We start from the raw sequence: 22,271 nt of genomic DNA on the forward strand, positions 1-22,271 counted from the left end.
AGCTCATCAAACACTTCAAAGAGGTAAATTCATTAATAAATTACTTGTAAAAAAATAAGCATAACAAATCACAACAATTAGCAAGAAAAACAAATACAAAACAAAATTATATCTTAATAGATGATGAATATTTACACAAACAAATAATTAAGAATCAAACTTCAGTTAAACTATTAAAAATGTCCAATTAATTTTTCATATTTTTTAACAATCTTTCCCTTTCCCTTCTTAAAAAATAAGTCATTGGCCATTTGGGTTTGGAAAAAAAAAATGCTTTGACAAGGTTTGGATTCAGGTTTTATCCAACTTGTAAAATCAGAATTCAATCAAATTCGACAAAAATAAAAATAAATTTCAAAATCTTAAATCTATATATTTCTTTTTTACTGAATGATCTTATGTCTATATTTTTACAAAAAAAAAAAAATCTTAAATTTATTTCTTTTAAACTCAAACCACCTCCATCTGCAAAGAAGAAAGATAAGGAGAGTCAAAATCACCTCAATCTCCTTAGTCCTTACCATATACCTACCGTGTCGTGAACGGCCTCTATTAGTTGCTTTCAGAAGCTGGATGCTTTCGGGACTGAAATATACCAATTTTTCTAGTATATATCATTTTGCTTTTATTAATTTATATAATGAAGATGCTTCTACAACTTGTTATTCGTGGAAGAAACACATCCTCACATATCTATCTCTATTTCCATATTAGGCTTAAAGCGACGTCGTAAAAAGTTTTGTAATTGGACACAGAGTGCGCTACTAAATGACTTTCCATTCTTGTGAGCCAGCCACACCAACCAATCAAATATATCACACTCTGGGGGACCACCAAAAATAGCAAATTGCTTTAGTCCAAGTATCAAAATTGCTCTACCAAGATTTTTTGGCTCATAAATAAGAAAGTTGAGGGGAATCCATAATCAAATGCGTGACACATATTTAATGTAAACCTCCAAGTTTCTTTGAGAATTCGATAACAACACGCATCCCTTTTCCCCACCACATTATTTTTCCTTCTCCTACTTCCACAAAATCGGCATTTCTTCCCACAACCACTATTGAGTAGCTCCAAATTTTTATATCTAGCTCTTTCTTATGCTAGAATTTGATTCCTCTTCATTCTTCAACAACTCCAATGTATTCCTTAGCCCAACACAAGTACATACCAAGCTTCCACCACCAAGCTTGCAAGAACCACCCACCCCACCACCCATCGTCTCCAGTGTTTTGTTCCACCACAACCACAAAGTCTAGGGACAAGCCCAATCCTAAGCCATTGGTCATTGAGCCATGGCTCGTGCCGGTGCCGCCAACGGTGGTTACCGCCGATAACCCCCGTCCAATGAACAATGACCCAAGTTTGCAATCAACATGGTCTCATAGAGCATGGGTGGCAGCTGGATGCACAACTTTGCTCATTTCATTGGGAGAGTCTATAAAGGGTGCAATGGATTTGAACATGTGGGCTGAGCCCATTTTGGCAGGTTGGGTTGGATATATTTTGGCTGATCTTGGATCTGGGGTTTACCATTGGGCCATTGACAATTATGGCGATGCTTCAATCCCAATTGTTGGAACCCAAATTGAAGCCTTTCAAGGTCATCACAAGTGGCCTTGGACCATCACTAAGCGTCAATTTGCTAACAATTTGCATGGATTGGCACGTGCAGTGACCTTTACAGTGCTTCCTATAGTCCTTCTTTGCCATGACCCTATTGTTGAAGGGTTTGTTGGGATGTGTTCAGGTTGCATCATGTTTAGTCAACAGTTTCATGCATGGTCACACGGCACAAAGAGCCGGCTTCCCCCGCTCGTGGTGGCGTTGCAAGAGGCTGGTGTGCTTGTGTCACGGTCGCAACATGCCGCACACCACCGGCCACCGTATAACAACAACTACTGCATAGTGAGTGGAGTATGGAATGATTTTCTTGATAAGCATAAGGTCTTTGAAGCCTTGGAGATGGTATTGTATTTTAAAACAGGGGTTAGGCCAAGGTCATGGAGTGAGACTGCCTCTGAGTGGATTGAGGAGATTGAGACCCCTTCTCAAATCCAAGCTCAATGATGTTTATTCTCTTTAATTTTTAAACCATTTATTTCAGTATGAAATATTTTGTTGTTTTATATATATAAAAAAAGCTTTTGGCTCATGTCATGTTACACGACATTTAAATTTATAATGCTTGGAAGGCTAAATATATGATACGAGAGGTCTTTGTTGTTTCTTTCTAAAGAGTAATGTTCAAAATTTTTCATTTATAGCATCTAAAAGCGTTGTGGGGGTGGGGGGGCATTAACGCTATTATATGCAAGTTTATTATTACTATTTTAAGTCAGTTTATATGATCTCGGGTTGGAGGTTGAACCTTTGTTGTCATATATAAAAAGGTGTTTGGTTGATGAAAATGATTTTGATATTGTTTATTTTCAAAAGTAATTAAAATAATATTTTCTTGTTTCGTTTTGTTTTGTCTTCAAATATTTGTATAAAAAAATAATGAAAAACAAAATTCTTTTTCACCGTTTCTTTAACATATTTTGAATAACAAAATTAAATAAGTCCAAAATTTGTTATTAATTGCAAAATAAAAAAAATACTTTCTCAATTCAATCATATCATAAAATTTTGGTAATTTTCAATGTGGTATCAAAGCTGGACAAGGAACTTGTTGCGTGGTATAAAACATTGGCGACGTTTCAAAGCATTAGCTTCAGTTTGCATGAAGTTTTTAGTCGTGGGAAAACGAAAAATAAACTAAACAAAAACTAATCATAGGTGACTGTGTCATACATCTGATGCTGGAACCAGATCTAGTTATGAACATGATTAATGGTTTCATGTTTTGAATGAGAAGAGGAAAAAGATTGGGGGGAAATAACCGAACAAGGTCCAAATAATTTTAGTACTTTTCTTTTACGCGATCATCACTTACAGAAAATGTAGTATACATTTCCAGTTCCCAATCGCCATACATTTGTGTACACTAGATAAACATAGTTCCCAATCACATATTTTAGGACAAAGAATTCAAGAAATCAAAAGCAATAATAAATATCAATTATGTAACAATCTAAACATACACAGGCCTTCAAAAACCAGACCTCAGTTCCCTTTCCACTAAATTTATTAGGAATCAACTCCGATAGAAGACGAGATGGGAGACACACAAGGAAACCAGTACCGCCGTCTGCCATCTTTATCGCCATCATCAATCATTGCAAGTCCTTCCTGCATGAGCCAACCATGTTTCATTATTACATATGATTTGAGATTAGTATATGTTAATCATAAAGAGAAAGAAACGGATTCTTCTTATAAGAAATTTAGTTATCTTACATCAAGTAATGTATCAAGGGCATCGATGGCACGGCCAGAACTCCAAGATAACCGCCTTTCTACTTCATCGACAGTCACAAATCCTTGAGCCTGCAGTAAAGAAGATGTTATGTAAATGTGAAAAGACTAATCCTTCTCAAATAGCAAACTGATTGCATATCTACTTTTGCTACACTGAAAAAAAGTTGGACAGAAGCAATCTTTCCTTCACAAGAAGGAATCCATGTTCTAAGTTCTAACTAATGTCAATCTAATTAAATCACACCATGGATGAAGCTTCTTGTACACATTGTAAACAATCAAACAAGATCCAAAGCAAGATAGTTCAAATTCAGGTGAAAGGAACAAGTAAACATTAGCTAGTAATAACACCTTAAACGTAGGTTATACACATTAGGGATCTAATGAAAAGCACACATAGCCATATCCTAAAAGGAAAAAATAATTGTTACCTGGGCAAGTTCTAGAATCTCATTGTGGTCTTTGTTCAACTCAGTTGGAACTGAACGAACAAGTTTTTTCTTTCCAACAGAAATAACTTCAAAACCACTACCCAGCACCTGAAATTTAGTTACACTTACACATCAGTATGAACAAGGACACATGTAACAAATTTCTCAAGTGGAGAACAAAGATGAACAAAAGGAAAATGTAATACTCTTTACTCATGCACTCCACAATCCAAGTACTCTTCCTACATATACATGCAATTCAGGTTCACTATATGTAATTTATTTAATCCAACCATAAGAAAAGTAGACATCTTTTTACTAAAAAAGACAGAAAAGATAAAGAGTGATTAAATATTACACTAGTGTCTTTAGATAAGCACTATGATAGATTATTTGATATTCAGTAATTAGTGTTTTTTTTTTAGGTAGGCATGGAGGCTAACATCCTGTCAATATAGTGTAGTAGCACAGAGGCTAACATCCTGTCACTATAATGAGGTAGCACAGAGACTAACATCCTGTCAATATAGTGTTTTCCTTTTTTCAAAAATATTTATCATTGATAAATGATAAGAGACTTCAAAACATAAAGATCTATAAACAATAGTTGTTCTATCTTCTATTTACAATTCATAGATTAAGGAAGAGTTTTGTCCTATCAATTTTCCCCAGTTTACTTATGGAAAACTGAAGGTAATTCCTACAACTTAAATCCATATTTCAGAGCAAGTCCAAAATTGTCCAAAAGAATTGGAACCCTCCCACAATTAACCCAAACACATCCCAACTTCCCTCTTTAACTGAATATTATCAAGTTTCTTTTGTTTTTCTGATAAATGTGTTTGGCTATTACCATTCGTGACCTTTTCTCATACCATCACTGAATTTAAGTCCTGAGAAGTATCAAAACTCCCATCCCAAATACCAAACGTTTGTAAGCTGTACAAAAGTTAAAAAAAATCATGAATTCAATGTAATGGGGTTGTTCAAAATGAGATATTGCTGCTCGGCTATGGTCATTCCCAGAGCAGGATTAATTAATGGGAAAGAGTCACAGGTAGGCTGTAAAAGTAGTAGCACATTTACATTTATTTGAGACTGTCTGTGGCATTTATTTAAGATTTCCCAAATCAAGCATACATTATCTACATCACACCCATAAACAGTAATAGTCATAATCTAGTCAATGGGCAACCTAAAGCACAAGACCTTCAGTTTCTTAATAGCACGCAGGCAATCATCCTCAGAAACAACTTCACGATCAGTTTTTCGTCTATGGCGAAGGAGATGGCAGAGTTCCTGCAGGTCGATCAGTCCTCCATTGTGGACTCTAGTAGCCAAGCAAATATCCACAATCTGAACTCCTGTCTAGTCAAGTAGCTTGTCTTAGCATAATACATGATAAAAAAAATTGAAAATAAGCAGGTTGGATTTAATTACAAATATATATCAGGAATGGTTTATTAGATAAAAAAGATAAATAATTCAACAATTATATGTTTGTAAACACTGAATTAGAATGTAATGTGAATAAAACCATAAAGAGAAACCACCATGTTCATAAGGAACAATTTATCTTGGAGGATAAAAGCCTAGTTAATAATAAAATACCAAGCTTTGACAGTTATATATTTAATTAATAGTAGAATGTCAGATTAGTTATTTTAAGTTTTAAGGGCATAGATGTTCTTCATAACATTAAGGGCCTGTTGGGGTAAGCTTCTCTAGAAGTACTTCTAGGAGAAAAAAATAAGAAGAAAAAAATGAAATTAACTTCTCCATAAGCTAAAATTAGGTCACCATAAGCTAAAATTAGCTCTCCATTACCTAATTTATAGATGTCCTCTCATGTTTTAGAGAAGTTATATGAGAGAACTTCTACAAATTAGCTAATGGAAAGCTAATTTTAGCTTATGGAGAAGCTCATTTCATTTTTTTTTTCTTATTTTCTTTTCATAGAAGTGCTTCTAGAGAAGCTTACACCCAAACAGGCCCTAAGACTACTTCCATTAATCTAAATCCCAGTCTCTGCTTTTCCACAACCACAGCTGTTTTACCTATATTTCTAGTGTTAGATTCTTTCTTAGAATCAATTGGCATTAAATGAATTTAGATGCCAGGCAGACCCAACCATATACAGCAAAAACTACAAAAGCAATGGAGATCCACTCCACAAACATGGAGACAACGAAAAATGAGTTAGGCTTTGATATCGTGTTAAATTTCATCTTAAAAGTTAAAACCAATTGGAATTAAGGGAAGTTGCCCAACAAGAATATAAATAGCAGCCCAACAATTGAGGCAAGTCATGTGGGACTTTCCAGTGTCTGGTAACCTAACATTAGTTTCCAATTTCCATTACATTAAGCATTTCCCTTGTCCCGTGGCAACCTACCTACCCCAACTCACTGTTTTTGTTTGTTGTTGAAAACCAAGAACGGAAAATCTAAACATGAACTACCACCCCATATGCTATATTGATAATAATTAGCCACAATACAATACCTAAAAAACTACATATAGAGGCATGATTAAAGGCAGAAATACTTCAAACAATCACAAGAAAGCCCACAGCTTTTGAAGATAATATTGCAATAAATTTACAGTGGTGTGGTATCTGCAGCTTTGGCAAAATGAAGATTTAATAATTAAATAAGGATACAAGATCTGAACAAGCTACTCAAATTATGGAACACAGCCATTGAATTTAATAACAGTGGCTGACACTTGTCAGTAAATCATATTGGTAGGACAAAGATTCTACTATTTTAGATCTATAATAGGTATTGCCAGTAGTGTTGTCATGATAAAGGGACATGTGCTAAATATTATTAAGATCAATTAAGATATCTAGTTCATGTTCAGTGCAATGTTATATGCAAGTAATTGGGACATTTCATCTCATATTTACCTTTATAAACATAAAAATATCATGGTATGTATGCTTATCAGCCTGTGGTTTTGAAATTTCTTAAAAATCTTGCTGAAGTTAAGTCTTCTTCCCAAAAAGTGAACCTGGTTAAGAGCTGCAATAATAAATCCAAGCCACATTCCTATCGCTCAAATTCTGAATAAAACTATGTATAGTTCAGACACTACAAACTCTAGCATTGTCTGTCTTATCCTATATGTTTTTCTCAGGTATTCCATATTAATTATCATTATAGCATATGGATATTAGTACATAAAAGATCAATAGATGCATAAGAAACTAATTTAATACAAGGTTAAGACTTAAGAAGGATATCACTAACCGAGTTCATAATAGAAGTCACCAAGTCCTAACAGCTCTGACCAGAAACCCTTGTTTGAGGCCAAGGGGTCTACTCCAACTTTAGCACACATTTCATGAAACTGTGATCTGAATGCAGGGTTCTTGCGGATGTCATTCTGAACAGGTAATACCAACCGTCAGTGTATTTTAATTTAATCATTAATTGCAAAAATACAAAAGTGATAATTAAAGTAGGATTCCATTATAAGGCCAACACCAGAAACCATGAACAATGTGTGTTGTTACCTGTTAGTCAAACACTGCCCCAAAGTTTCAAGGCTATCAAATTAGTCAAGCACGCCCCTGAACAGAACTCCACTGGGATGCTAAGTCAGCAATCAGCAACATAGCTAAAATATTTCAAACTCATCCTATTCCTATATCATCCTTTTAGAGAGTATGTTGCTATCATTTTTCAACTTTTATTAACTACAATCGAGTAAACTTAAAGCAATTCTTTACGTGTTTGTGCTCTTATTCTCTTGTAAGAATTAGAGTCTCACCTCAGTAATCCGCCTAATAGATATTTGTAGTAAAGGTCATCATAGATTACTGAGGTAAAACTCTAATCCTAATTGAAGAATAGGACCAACTACATTTAAGTTTTGCCCTTTATTAATTTCACTCAGTCAAAAACACCCAAGTGCCCAAGTACCAAAAAACATCAAAAACAACTCTCATTTTGCACTTAAAACATCCAGTTCCCAAAATCCAATTGAGTTTTTCCAAACACCCCAGTATAAAAAATGGAGTAGCAGAAGACTGAAACAATTTGACACACAAATTACGACGAAATTGATGATAAATCAGACAAATACTATTATTATTATTATTATTATTATTATTATTATTATTATTATTATTATTATTATTAATCAGAAACTAGCAAACCAATAAAAACTAGTAACTATCATGTGCTGCATCAATAAAAAAACGAACCTTGTGTTTGCGAGCGAAATCTTCGAGCTGAGAGCGAAAGGTGGCAAGCTGCTCCTTCATCAAATCGGTTCTGATCTTTGCGACATTTTCACCCAGCAAACGGAATTGATCCCTTGCAGCGGCATGCGTCTGCAAACCTCCAATTCCTGGCCTTCTTCTCATCTCCCTTTAGCCTTCGCCGAATCTTTGTTCCAAATTTTTTTGGTTTTTTGCAATTTGGGTTCTCTGGATGGTGCCTTCGTTGATCAAAATTGAAAGAAAGTAGGTTTTTTTTAAAGGTAAATTAATCAAAGTTAATAAAATAAAATGACTATTTGATTTAGGATTTTTATAAACCGATACAATCCAATTAAAACTGAGAAAAAAAACTGATAAAAAAAACAGAAAATCAATTCATCTTTATATTTTAGCTCTGAAAAAAAAACAGAAAAGAGATCCAAATTATGAAAAATCAAATTTTTTATGGGATTGAATTGAATTGGATTTAATTTTCATTTCAATCCAAATCGAATATGTAAATATACATATACTTATATTCATAAATTGATAATATCATTTATCTTTATATTTTTATTTTTTATATATTTATAAAATTATCACATAATTTTATTTGTACCTAGTTATAAAAAAAAATTAATTTAGAATAAATTGCTATGATTGATAGTGAAATTTAGATAGCGGAAATAGTTGTTTCCATTTTCTATGCATAAGAATCCACAACGGAATTTTGTATCCGTGGGCCAACACTACATTTGAGGCCTAAAAATATGGACAAGTTTAGAAGGCTTCTCAATACTAACTTATTAAAGATAATTATATAATAGACTGTCGAAGTATAAAATCAGCAAATCAGAGTGGCGCAGCGGAAGCGTGGTGGGCCCATAACCCACAGGTCCCTGGATCGAAACCAGGCTCTGATAAAAAAGAGTGGCTTCTGCTAGTTTATTTTGTTTTTCTTATTTTCACTGTGAATTAAAACCTCAAACCCTAATTATTTAGAGGAGCAACCCATTTGATTAATTGATTCCAGAGCACTAAAAGCCAACCTTAAATTTTGAAGGTGAATTTTGATCCTCCATACAGTGTTTTTTTCATATATGCCTTTTTTTTACAGTAATATATGCCTTTATTATTTACTGTAAAATCACAAATTGTGAATTTAAAGAATGAGAATGATAGTTTTAGTAGAGCAACGCACTACACAATACCTTAAGGCTTAAACAAAAGTGAATAGTATTGGTTTAACAAAATGGATTCAGATAGATTATTAGCCAAAACCAAACTCATTCGTCATCAAGCTTTTATAAGGAAAAAATTAACGAAGATTTAGTTGTGTCGACCACCTTTCAAATTTTTCATGTAAAATATACTTGCTGACCAAAATTGTCAATACAAGAGTATATACAGTCACTATGATCCGAGTTCGTATAAATCAGATTAATATGTTCCTCATTTCCTCTAAAATATTCCCGTTCACAAGTGTAAAATTTCAACTGTGGTAAGCCTAGAAAAACCTAATGAAGCAAAGACAATCCCTGTGGTAGTCATAATTTATGTTGAAGAGCCTGTGGCTTCCTTTGGTATCAGAAACAGAAAAGCAATTGGGATGAAATTGCACAAGGCATGAACAATGATGCCCAAGAGAAGATTGTCAAATGATCCTGAATCAATGTTCAATATAGATGCCAAGCCAGCACCCACAAAAGACCCCAGTGTGGATCCCAAGTTGTTTATTGACATGAAAAGTGCAAATAAAGTCCCTTCAATTCCTGGAGGACATAGTTGCCCAGACAAGATCAGGAAAGGCATAAACCTGCAGTTTTTCCCAGAAAAAAAATAATGTTATGGAATGAAAAACGTTTTCAATTCTATTTTAAGATGACAAATAGAAAGATCATCATTTGCATGTTGTCCATACCAAATGTTTTCGATTCTATTTTAAGATGACATTGAAGTGAACATTTAATAAAATAAGAGTTTAATTTCGATATACTTTCAGTATAAATGTTTTTAGATATATGACTAAATTCATATTTACAAAAGTAAAAATCTTTAGTTATAAGACAACCTATGATTGGATGATAGTGTAAAAGAAAACATTTATATTATCTGTGTATTCTAATTAAATTCATAAAATAATATTTTTTTTCATGCTTATTCTTATGTTTTTCTTGGAAATAGTTTTCACCTATCCAACCATGCACATTTTTAACTAAAACTAAAAATAGAACCAATAACATACTTGAATTGATTGATTCCATCAGCAAGAGCCGAGCCAAAAAGGACCATAATCTTGTCTGAGATGCCAAAGGCAATATTTTTCCTTGACACTACAGCAATCTGCAGAAGATTCAAGAATGCCAAACCAATATGGGCACACCTGTAATCAAGATTAAAACATATCAGTATATTAAATATACATAAGTTAGCCAGCCACCAAAGAAAACTAGTCCTTAGTACTTAGTAGCTTACATGAGGATTTTTCGTAGGGTCATATACTTTAGGTGACGATTATAAATGAAGGTGCCCATCATAAGTCCCAACCAACCAACAACCCGTGAAGTCCCAAGGAAAGATGCTTCTAGCTTTAAAACCTCGGTTTCGTAATAGAAGATGACGGTTGAAAGATTTGGAATCGTAACATGGGCAAGGAAAAACCAAGACATAGGTCTTCCCTCACCAACATATGACAAAGATTATTAGTAACTAATGACCATGTTGTAGCATATGCATAATGCATGAGATATCAATTGGTAAAGCCATGCACACATACAGAGGAGTATAAAAATCAAAACCTTAAATATCTCAGATTAAATATTAGTGTTTTATAACATTACTTATTATTAGTTTGTGTAGAAATAAATTCAGGTTACCATGTACAGATTACTAGGTTCATTAGATATTGTAGAGTTATTAGATTGATCTCTGTTTCCTAGATCTTTTATCATTCATTACTGTATATAGTTCACTTAATTTAGAGATTTGGTATAAAAATGATATCAGATGTTCAGTATTTTTCACCAAATCATTCACCCAAACTAATTCATTCACAGTTATAAACCATTGCAGAGAATGTTTTTGAAGTTAACGTCTGTCAGTATAAGCTTTCTAACTCTATTACGTCCTTTTGTCTGTAAACACCAGTATTTCTTCCAAACTAATTATTTCAATCGGCTGCATTTTACGTAACAAACCTTTCAAGTCTATGTAGTTAGACAGTTACAGAAACTAGGGTGAACATGTTTAGTAACCAAAATACCATCTTTAAGGAACAGGTAGGAGGATTCGGGATGCAGGTTTACACAAACTATACAGATAGATAAAACTCTCAAATAGGAGATATGCTTTCAATAAGGAATCATTCATAATCTTAAAAGTATACAATTAAAATTGAAAATATCTACACCGTACATAAACTTTAAATATTGCTTTAGTTACCTCCAAATCATTGGCTGTCTAAATGCACGGCATAAATCATAAATTGCTTCTTTCAAAGAATGGAACCACTTTAATGCCAGGGAGTCTCCTTTCTTATAAATCTTTGATTTGCTGCTATTTACTGCTCTACCTTTTGCGTTCTTTTTGCCCTTCTTTCTTCTTCTTGTGCTACTGTGGGACTTTTTGCTTAAAGGACTATCTTCATCTAGGGTACTACCATTCATATGTGAATCCCTTACAATTGAATCCTCTGGTTCAGCTTTGGTATTTTCAGATTTTTCCTCCACAAAACAACATGATAATAACTGTATGCATGGTAGTACACAAAACAGAAGAAAAATAGTATCTATCCGTAAATTGGATAATGCATATCCTCCTAACAAACTCCCACATATTCCTCCCAAAGCCATAGAAGACCAAGATATCGACTGGAGATCTCCTGCAAATGATGCCCTGACCAACACGGCAAGTACTTAATCACAGACTGTAAGAGAAGCATTCAACAAAGGTTATATGAACAAAGTACAGTCACACCAAAGATTAGACACATACAAGATATAGGATACCCATCATTAAAATTCAAAAACAGGAAATTCCCTCCAGGTCAAACCTTATGTATGGTTCTAATAAGTAATAACTGTAATACGTTAAAAGGTTATGAACAAAAGTTACAAAATTAACCAATCCAATCTTGGGAACAACCTTCATTAATCCATTATTTTTAAGAGATTGAAACTTCTTATGTCACAGAAAGAACAAATTCTATTGAATTCAATTGTCTAGTGATACAAATGACATGATAGTATCAAATGAAAACAAAAAATTATCTTGTGCCAAATGAATAAAAAAAAATTCACAATGTCTAGTAAATGAAAACTTGAACAGGAAAGCAAACAATTGGAAAGGATTCCACAAGTAAAACCTGAAAAAAAATAACAGATAGAAATTGTTTGATATTTAGAAGTTGTACTACTCTCACTCATTCCCCATTCTTTTTCAAATTTTCATTGCTCTTCAATGATCAAGAATTAGCATTCACACCATTGAATACACAGTATTTGATTTTATCCTCCATCCTTATTATGAAGATTGAGAAATTGCAAATAAGCCCAAAAAAATTAAACTACAATTCTGATGTTCTGTGTTTTTGCATTTTTCTTATGTGTGTGCAGTAACAGTAATACTATTCAATATGAAGTTTGTTTGTTGAAAATGAGAATCAGGAACTCGTGATGCAAACATACCGTTCATATCTTACTGCCTCAGCTATCATTGCATCAACAACAACATCTGCCATTGCTGAACCCAAGTTTTGTGCAGTCAACAATACCATAAGGTGCCATGTTGAATCCCTCAAGGTTGAAATTAAGCCTAAAATAAGCCATGGCACTAGGGAGAGAACAGTTGCAATCACTAAGTAGGGAATCCGTTTTCTTCCTTTAATTGGAATACAATCAGAAAGTATTCTGTGTATCAGTAACAAAATCAGATTGCAATAGGTAGCATAAAATTGATTTAGTACACAAACAGATATAGGTGCATTAAAAAACTACATAAATTAAGCTGCAGATTTTAATGGTCAACACAGTTATGTGGGTTGGAGAATTACTGAAAAGTAATATTAAAATTCTGTTTATGCAGCTACTCTTCATGCTGGATGAAAAGGTTACTTATTCATAGCACTTTTTCTTTTCCTATTTGATGGGAATACCTATGTCATTTTAAAAACTATGCCTGCATGTTTTAAGGGTGAAGGAAAATAATTTTTACATATACTAGGAACTACTAGTATATATAATTTACTTCAATCTCGGACTTTTTCCTGTCTTTTCCCTTTTCATTATTCAAAATCAAAAGATAACTTCTATCATTCTATCATATATTCTCAATACTTGTATACGAAAGCTGAAAACAGATGATAGGATCATAAGAAACATAAGCACAAAAAACATCACATTAAATTTATCCAGGCCGATATAATTTGCACAAATCTCCCTACATATATTAAGTGTTTTTACAAGTGAATAATCAATAAAAAAAAAGACCAAAGATCCATACCCATATAATGGTTTAATGCTCCATGGGAAAAATGCTACAGAAAACACAAATTGGGAAGCTGAGGGTGACAACTTAAGATTATCTTTAAGCTGGTAGGAAATTGATGTCCATACAAAAGACCTAAAACCCTGCATTAATGAAGTGAAACAACAAAACAAAAGGCAAGGCATCAATTACCATTATATAATGTTATGTCAGCATGACAATTAAGCCATCTAATAGCAGCTGATAAACTAATAGAATCACTATTCCTCAGAAAGAAAGAAAAAAAATCTACTCAGATTCAGAACAATTTTATGCATAGAGAAAGGACTAAACAAAGGAATTGACCAATAACACCCATTGTAACAAAACCAATAAGAAACTATCAGAATTCAGATCTTAAAGAAAAGGGAAGAGAAATTTAAAAAAAAAAAAACCACCATTCCACGAAAAGATTTAAAATTTATATGAAAGCAAAGAAAAGGTGAAGAATTGAAACCTGAGTGAAGTAAATCAAGCAAATCAGCCAAAGAAACGAGGCCCCAAATGCAGCATTCAGCTGCTTCGTCCATGCGATCATTGTCGACACAAAACCTCCCTCTTTGGAACCCTTTTGTGTGTGTTTGTGTCTCTCTCTTTCTCTGTTCTCTGTTCTCTATTCTCAGTACGACGATGATGCTGGTGTTTTTGGAGAAGGGACAACAATTTCCGCTTTCCCTCCCAACGGTTTCGACATTCGTCAGTGCGGGAGTTATTCTCTTTTTGACGGTTTTCTCCCTTCCTCGTACGGTCTCGATGTTCGCTGCAATGGAGGTTATTTCCGTCATTAAGTTGTGTTGCTGACACGTCCATGAAACGAACCAGATTTCGCCACGTTTGCAACAAGGGGCCCATGGATAAATGAATGTGACAGTTTGACTTTTCTCAAAATGACCACTCTGACGAGCCTAAATATTTTATTGAAGTTTTAGCTTGATTTTGAAAAAGACAATTTCTACAGCATATTCTTTAACATATTACTCTTCTAATTCTTAGTAAGACTTTTTCTATTAATAATTCATAGTCTTTAAGAAAAATAAATAATTTAATTAATCCCATTAAATTTATTAATTATTTATAATATTTTTTAAAAATTATTATTTATTTTTCTTTCCAAAAATAATTAATGTTTGAAAAAAATATTATAAGATAAAAATAATTAATATACTAGACTTTTACAAAAAAATATTATAAAAAACAATAAATTAAAAAGAATATTATATATAGGGATAGAAATATTATTTTTTATTAATTAATATTTATCAGAAATAAAAAATTATATTAATTTTAATCTTTATTTAATGAGTTATCAACTATAATTTTTAATAAATATTTAGATATCTTTTTAATCTTTAAAATTTAATATTTTTTAAACTTTTCATCTTTATAAAATTATTTTTTATTTTTAATCCTTATAAATTATGTTTATTTTATTTATAAAATTATTTGTTATTTTTAATCCTTATAAATTATGTTTATTTTATTTTTTGTTCTTGTAGCATCTTACATAGAATTTTTTTTCATTTTTCAAAGGGTTATGTAAAATACTATAAGGATAAAAAATAAAACAAACATAATTTATAAGAAAAAAAACAAAAAAAAATAATTTTACATGGACAAATATAAAAGATATCATTAAATTACAAAAACTAAAAAGATATTCAAACCTTCAATAAATTTTATCTAATAGTGTGTCTATTAGAAAATATATTATGAACATGGTTTTTTGCTTTTTATTTTAATTTTGATATGCGGTCAGTGTAAATTTTTTTAAAGAAGATTTATATAATTTCTATTATAATTTATGTGAAAACAATTTTTTATCGCTCAAGTATAAGTTTTCAATTTTTCCGTTTGTTGTTTATAAAATATAGTTTACATATCAATGAAAAGGATGCCTTATGATGACTCAACAAATGAGGGGTGAAGGCAACTTTTTTTACGACTACAGAGAATGATTTTAACGTTGTAATAAGGTTGTAATTCATGAACTCCTATAAACTTATAACTCCTCAAGTTTCTCACTGCAGAGGCTCCTACAACAACTCCGCCATATGTAACTCTTCCTAGTTTTCCACTTGTTTTGACACTTATAACTACCATAACTAAACTGAATTAGGCATAGCTATATGATATTATTCTGGAAAAACTAAATTACATCTATTATTCTTCTATCAAAGTAGAAATACTTAGATTGCATTTCCATGATTCCAATCATTTTTCTTCTTTTTTGAAACAAACAAAGACAACAACATCACGTAATCCCTTATAACATTTTCAAAATGTCTAAATCACATGCTGGTTTTCACAAAGTGAATTATTCCCAAATGAATTCTCTCACAAGCAATCGACCTAAACTCAGGAATTTCATACCATTCTCAATATGAAAGAAAACCATTCAAGAGCCAAGTTGTTCAGCTATGCTGGAGATTCAATCATGTCATAGCAATGCAGCAGTCTAGCAGAACAGGAACACCACTTTCAAACATTCAAGTACTTGAGAGTAGTTTGGACATCCTTATCCCCTCTGCCACTGCAGTTAACCACAACCTTAGTTACATTTGGAAGGGTAGGGCAGAATTTCTCTAAATAAGCCAGAGCATGAGATGTCTCCAGAGCTGCAGTAATACCTTCCAGCTGAGATAATCTCTAAAGGCTGTAGATCGAAAAGCAACCCAACATGAGACAAAGAAACAAGATAAAAGAGCAACTTCAACTACTGATCTTGGAAAACATAAGAACTTACTATATATGCTACTAGCTCTACTTCATAATAAATGTCATGTTGCCTAAACAATATGTAACAGTGTATATAGAAAATCAAACATGTTGAGAATATTGTAATAGCATAACAAAAATGGACATTGAATCTGGAATTGTGATTCATAACAATAGCTACTGTTAACATATAGGGGATTGTTAAGTGTTAATGGTTAGTAACAGACTCTCTAACACACTCTTTTAAACACTTCCTATTATTAGTTAAAATCCATTTGAAAATAACAAAATCATTAGCATGATTCATTAAATAAGAATAAGTTAGACCCATATAAAAAATTTATTTCTAATATATTTCAATCATTTCTCTTAACATATATTACTATCCAAGCTAACAATAAGCCACTATTATCAAGGTGGAAAATGGTTAAATCCTGTACAAGTGACCACTTCTTATAACTCTTTCTTAGATGTCAAGACACTTCATTCTTCTCGGTCTTTTCTTCAAGAGTATGAATCATTTTCTACCAAAGATATCACTATACATTTGACAAGGCAATAAATATAGGGTAGTCCTACCTTCCAATGCTTCTTCATCAGTAATACTTTAGTAGTCAGCACGCCCTACATCTTTCGAGAAACTATGCTCTAGTCCAACCCCGGGGTAGTCCAACCTATACAATGAAAAAGGAAAACTGGAATGAACAAAACATGGATAGACAAGAGAAAGGGTAAAGAAATGCTAACCAGATGAATTACCCTGCACTGATACAGTGAGGCTCAATTATTTACCCATCATCATCCTGCAAAAGATAGCTCATAGATCCATCCAAAACCCCAGCTTCTCCTTTCTTAAAGTAGCTGCATGCTTACTACTTTCTAGGCCCAACCCAGCAGCCTCCACACCAATCAGTCAAACATCTTCGTGTGCATGTAATTTTATCAATAATATATTTATTGCTTTAATTTTATTGAATGTGCATGTAAAGCAGTAAATTAAGGTTCTTAAAATTATCTTCATATGTCACAAAGTTAGACTTTTAGCGGCAGTTTGGTTGCGAGAAGAATTTTGGACTGTTCATCAAATTTCCCCTTGATGCCACACTCCTTGTGAGTTGTGATGGGTAGAAAGCTTTAATAAAGGATAAAAATGCATTTACCTTTAATATTATCATCTCTTCTATTTTTTATACCCATTAAATTACCTTAATTCAAATATTTCTCACCTATTCTCTTTTATTCTTTTCTACCAAATCATTTATCATTTTTATCCTATTTCTTACATATTTTTCTTCTTACTTATTCTCTTCTCTTCTCTCCTCACAACCAAACCTCCCTTAAGGAGTTAAGACATTATTATTTATTAAATTCAGAGAAATTACTCAGTCAAAAATGATTTTGTAAAACAAAAAATGCAAGAAATATTCTATATTAATTAATTCTTAATGCATTGTGACACACAATCCTTGTGAAGTTTTATAAATTTAATACTGATACGAATTTAATGACTATGCATCGTATAAAATTTTAATACTAATTTAATTACAAATCATGGTTGGTATAATATTTAAGGTAATTATATTAAAAATTAATAAATTTATCATACTTGGTTATTTGTAATTGAATAAAAAAATAAAAGTGCATAACCTTTTTCTCCATTTGATATTCTTTATAAGAACTTTAAATTGATAAAATTTACTTTCGATAAAAGCTATTGGAGGTGCACATATGATATCATTTAATCCAGTCCATATATGTATTTATGAATGCAATGCAAGAAAATAAAATATGCATTTAAACCATGGGACTCATTGCCCTGCTCAATGACAATGCCATTTACAATGATTTTGTATTGCTCTCTATAATATTGCCATTTACAGTTACTTAAAGTGTCTCATGCTTACTTTGACTAAGCTCTATAGAAATACATACCGGAACACCACTACACATACATATAGTATAAATAAAATATGCTCATATACTCATTAGTTTTGCACTAGTTCAACCAAGCATAAGCAATTTCAGATTCAGAGCAAGCCAATATATATATCAAATGCAGTAAGTTGGAACACTGGTGGGTCGATATACAAAGGTCCTGACAGTGTGTGAATGTCCTGATGGATGATTGTAACTGAATTTAACCCCTATGCTGCCTTCACCAAGTTGAGTGCATTGCTCGTGGAAACTACTGATTGGTCGGGCAAGACACGCATCCCAGCGATCACTTTCCGGCATTGTTTCGGCCACCGTGTATATCCCCTTAGCATCAGTGAATGCCTGATAATTTAGAACTTCCCCAGACTTGGTGATGCAAAGAACAGCAACCTCAGCACCTACATAAAAGCACCATAAATCACCTTACTTTTGTTGAGAAAAAGAAATAATAGTCTAACAATATGTTACAATCATGTTGACATCAATCTATGGAAACTGCATTGTGAGGTACACCAAATACACTAGCAAAAGGGTAAAGAAATATACATCAGCTTCAAACCAATTGCATATAGGATGACCAGTTGACGAGTGACATGTCCTTTGCTCAGTTTTTTGTGTCATTGTTAAATTTAAAACTAATCCACCACCCAAAACAATGAAATGATCACCAAAATGTTTAAATCTGAAAATGGGATTACATAGAAACCAGATACAATAGGATAAGAAAGAAGGCTTGTTATTGATAGAGACAACATTAAAATAGGTTAGCAGAGAATCAATATTAAATGTCCCCATAAAATAGTTAGAAAGATAGCCATGAGACATCAGAGGCATATAGAAGGATCTTTAGGATAAAAATAGAACTTGGAAACTTCAGATCATCAAACTGTTGGCCCAGTTTTTCACCAATTGTGCAGATGAAAACAATCAGCCAATTGTGAGGTAAACTTTTCAAAAAACTCCCAATAGTTTAGACAAATAGAATGAAAGTTACTTTAAAAAACAAGGGAACTGAATAAAGAACATGGAATAACAGAAAATTTCATCTCAGACACGTATCAAACCTTTTGGGAGAATGATAAGAGACACCAATCTCAAGACATAGAAAGACATCTAGGTGTTTATTCCTACAAGTTTGATCTTCATTACTATAAGTACTCCAATGACAACAATACTAATTCTCTCATGAAGGCACTTGCAAGGACACTAGGTGTTAGAACACCCTCCATCCCTTGTATCTCTTTTAACCAGAATCTGTTGATGAACACTTGAAACTGCTTTAATCCTTATACTGTTAAGTAGTTTTCAACTCAAAAGAATTAGCAAGATTACTACATATATACAACATATCCAGAAGCACAAATCAACTAACAACACACAAAACAATTTTCTTAAAAAAAATGAAAGGGCAAGAAAGAAAAATTAGACATCTTCACAAGGATTAGAGCTACTAGTCAGTTATATAAATAAACTTCAAAGAAATGGCAATGCAACCGTGACCAGGTGAAGAGACTATCATGAAACATATCTTTTCCAACCGGTTATACTACCATGATTCAAAAATCAATATATAAGACTGGACCAGGATCATAATCTTCCAGATATCAAATTGCACTTGGGATTGGAGAAAAACAATAATTCCACTCCCAACAGATGTTAATCAGGTTATGCATTCTTATGAAATATTTGTAAATCCATTGATCAAACCAACCAAGGCCATCTTATTTTCCTTCCGTTGATTAGTGAAAAAAAAAAGAGGTAATTCAGCACAGTTCATCATCATCATCTACTATTGGCAATAAACAAATTCTTAAAACATCTTCCTTGTTCCACCCCATGTGCCACCAGGTCTAGCAGACTATAATAATGATTATAACACTACAGTGCATCAGCAACGGCAATTTAAAATCTTGTTATATGGCAAATTTACTCCACAGGTCAAACAACAACAAAATCAAGCAAGAAATCAAAGTGCAAAACAATTAAAAAGTTAACCAGTAACCATGCCATCGATACATACATACACAAGGTTTTCAACCATGTTGAACAATTGGCGAAGAATGACAAGGCTTATTTACAACAGCAAAAAGCAAACAACTTTCATAAAAAAGTGAAAACCCCATTTCAGAAACTCCATAAAAAAAGCCCCAAAATTGAGAGAGAAATCGCCAATTGAAAGGAGAGAGAAAGGGGAAAACCTTCAAGAATATGGTCTTCAGGTCCAAGAGAAGAATCCCCACAAACGTCACAAACAACTCTTCCATGGATTTCACCGGTCCAAGCACTCACATCCGAAGTAAATAACAACAGCAACAGAATCAAACTCATCAGTGTCTTCTGCTTTTCCATGGTTGAGATTGAGGAAAAAAAACAACAAAAAAACTGGTATCTTTCGTAAAGCACTCTATTTTTGGGTTTTATGGGTAGTTTTTTTTTTATAATTATAACGCTCCTAGGGGTGTTTACTGTTCACAATGTATTGATTTTTCCACCGACACAATAGCTGCTGAATCACTGAGTCCAACGCTCGAGTCAACCTAAGTAGGGACTGAAGTGTCATTATATAAAATGTTGAGGGACTACATTGGAAAATCAAAAAATAATGTCCCATGCTCTGTCTTCTATAAATACTAACCAAACCCTATGATTAGTTTGTTGTGCCGCTTCTGAGATGGTTACTGTGGGGACTGGTAGGTTACCCTGTGTTTGGCGGATTGAGAATTTCAGTTGAAGTTTATTTATTTTACTCTTTGTGTATTGCACATCTGGTTTAGTGTTATGAGACTTTTGTTATTGTCAATGTTATTATTGTTCTTGTTATTGAGCATTGCATGCTATAAGGTTCATTAATTGTTTTCTTTTTAAAAGTTTGATTTTTTCAGAAGAGTGGAGAATGAACGGAGTTATGATTGTTATATTAGTATGGGAAATATGCTTTATGGATAAACCATTATAGACCCTCACAATCATGTTCAATGTCCCTTTTTACAAGATCTGTTTTCTTGAGTGTTTCAGTTTGTTTTCTTAGGGAGTATTGTGTGTGTTGGTGTGACTGGTTATTTTTTAATTTAAACCTTATGAAGTTCTCTTTTTTCTACCCTCTTTTGATGCGAAAAGTTTGCTATTTTTCCAATCTGACGGATTGCAACACGGTTGAACACTGTAAAGTATTTTTCAAAAGGGAAAGATAATTTTTTTTTCTTTGTTTGGTACTTTGAGGGCTGTTGAAGTTTTATAATATCCTGTTTATTCAGGGTTTTAGGGTTCAAGCGGGTGCTTCTAGCATTGGCCTAGTCTTTTTATTTTTCGTTGATTTCAAATAAATGGGTCGCTTATAGTGGTTGATCATGATTTCCCTTGCTTGTCATGAACGAATTTCCCTATGATGATTTATTATCTTGAAAGTAGTGGACTGAATTTCCTTGAGGAGAAATGAAATCTGAGGGATGTTCAAATCTGCTATTACATATGTTGTTGTTCTTTTGGCGCTTTGTTTAAACATTATGCTGCTTAGCATCCATTCTGAGTCTTAATGTAAAGCCTCTAGACAAAATTGTGTAATTTTCTACTGTCTCCATTGTCAATTTGTTTGAAGTATTTTGTGTCACGCACTGTTATAGGCAGTTTAATTCGAGAGTCATATACTACTTGTATAAGCACGGCCCTTAAGATCGCCTTCCTTAATTCTTACCATGGAAGCGTTTCGAGTCATAGCTGTGCAAAATCAATTTAGTTATGGAGGTTTCCCATTAGGGTTTTCCTTCTAGGTCCTCCTTTCCCCCACTTGATTCATATATTAATGAGGCATAGACCCTTTTTACCATTGGACCTGTTACTTGTATCCTATTATTGTTGATCTTATGCAAATGACTTCGTGTCACCATAAGATTCAACTAATAGGAGTTCAGCTCCTTTGGTGCATGATTAATGCCTCAGCTAGCAAGTGGGAACACTTAGTCAAATCTTTCTTAATTTTTGTTGGTTTGTACCTTGATGACTGGTATGGTGCTTTGCTTTTTCTGCTTTTCTTAGTTCTGTTGTGTTTTGAAATGCTATGAAATAGTTTTAAAGAAATAACTAAATTAGTATATTCA

General features: G+C 32.9%; 4 protein-coding genes, 2 non-coding genes and 1 pseudogene across 7 annotated transcripts; 3 read left to right on the plus strand and 4 right to left on the minus strand.

Annotated features, from left to right (window-relative positions):
* Nucleotides 1-922: 922 nt before the first annotated feature.
* LOC114394954 (fatty acid desaturase 4, chloroplastic-like) lies at nucleotides 923-2,264 on the plus strand. Its single transcript, XM_028356630.1, has one exon. It carries the CDS (start codon nucleotides 1,141-1,143, stop codon nucleotides 2,068-2,070), a length of 930 nt encoding a protein of 309 aa, XP_028212431.1. The 5' UTR covers nucleotides 923-1,140; the 3' UTR covers nucleotides 2,071-2,264.
* Nucleotides 2,265-2,881: 617 nt separating this feature from the next.
* LOC114397758 (vacuolar protein sorting-associated protein 22 homolog 1-like) lies at nucleotides 2,882-8,299 on the minus strand. Its single transcript, XM_028359947.1, has 6 exons — nucleotides 8,008-8,299; nucleotides 7,049-7,184; nucleotides 5,004-5,158; nucleotides 3,795-3,902; nucleotides 3,343-3,432; nucleotides 2,882-3,234 (listed from the first exon to the last, which is right to left on the minus strand). The coding sequence occupies exons 1-6, from the start codon at nucleotides 8,167-8,169 to the stop codon at nucleotides 3,133-3,135; spliced, it is 753 nt and encodes a 250-aa protein (XP_028215748.1). The 5' UTR covers nucleotides 8,170-8,299; the 3' UTR covers nucleotides 2,882-3,132.
* A 556-nt stretch (nucleotides 8,300-8,855) lies between these two features.
* Nucleotides 8,856-8,927, plus strand: TRNAM-CAU. The gene has a single exon. It is a non-coding gene; the product is annotated as a tRNA-Met (tRNA).
* Nucleotides 8,928-9,337: 410 nt separating this feature from the next.
* LOC114395307 (probable folate-biopterin transporter 4) lies at nucleotides 9,338-14,266 on the minus strand. 2 transcript variants are annotated; one of them, XM_028357046.1, is made up of 7 exons: nucleotides 13,985-14,266; nucleotides 13,504-13,631; nucleotides 12,690-12,911; nucleotides 11,446-11,898; nucleotides 10,480-10,677; nucleotides 10,250-10,387; nucleotides 9,338-9,820 (listed from the first exon to the last, which is right to left on the minus strand). In XM_028357046.1, the coding sequence occupies exons 1-7, from the start codon at nucleotides 14,063-14,065 to the stop codon at nucleotides 9,559-9,561; spliced, it is 1,482 nt and encodes a 493-aa protein (XP_028212847.1). In that variant the 5' UTR covers nucleotides 14,066-14,266; the 3' UTR covers nucleotides 9,338-9,558. The 2 variants fall into 2 exon arrangements, with proteins under 2 accessions (XP_028212847.1, XP_028212848.1); XM_028357047.1 differs by lacking the exon at nucleotides 13,985-14,266 and having other exon boundaries at nucleotides 9,410-9,820; nucleotides 12,690-12,882.
* A 1,435-nt stretch (nucleotides 14,267-15,701) lies between these two features.
* On the minus strand, nucleotides 15,702-17,152 carry LOC114396905 (annotated as a pseudogene).
* Nucleotides 17,153-18,059: 907 nt separating this feature from the next.
* Nucleotides 18,060-20,601, minus strand: LOC114394477. Its single transcript, XM_028356060.1, has 2 exons — nucleotides 20,376-20,601; nucleotides 18,060-18,575 (listed from the first exon to the last, which is right to left on the minus strand). Exons 1-2 carry the CDS (start codon nucleotides 20,524-20,526, stop codon nucleotides 18,292-18,294), a joined length of 435 nt encoding a protein of 144 aa, XP_028211861.1. The 5' UTR covers nucleotides 20,527-20,601; the 3' UTR covers nucleotides 18,060-18,291.
* Nucleotides 20,602-21,552: 951 nt separating this feature from the next.
* On the plus strand, nucleotides 21,553-21,626 carry LOC114397807. Its single transcript, XR_003663430.1, has one exon. It is a non-coding gene; the product is annotated as a small nucleolar RNA R21 (small nucleolar RNA).
* The last annotated feature ends 645 nt before the right edge of the window (nucleotides 21,627-22,271 follow it).

Source organism: Glycine soja, chromosome 18 (assembly GCF_004193775.1).
Source record: "Glycine soja cultivar W05 chromosome 18, ASM419377v2, whole genome shotgun sequence".
In the NCBI taxonomy this organism is placed as follows: domain Eukaryota; kingdom Viridiplantae; phylum Streptophyta; class Magnoliopsida; order Fabales; family Fabaceae; genus Glycine; species Glycine soja.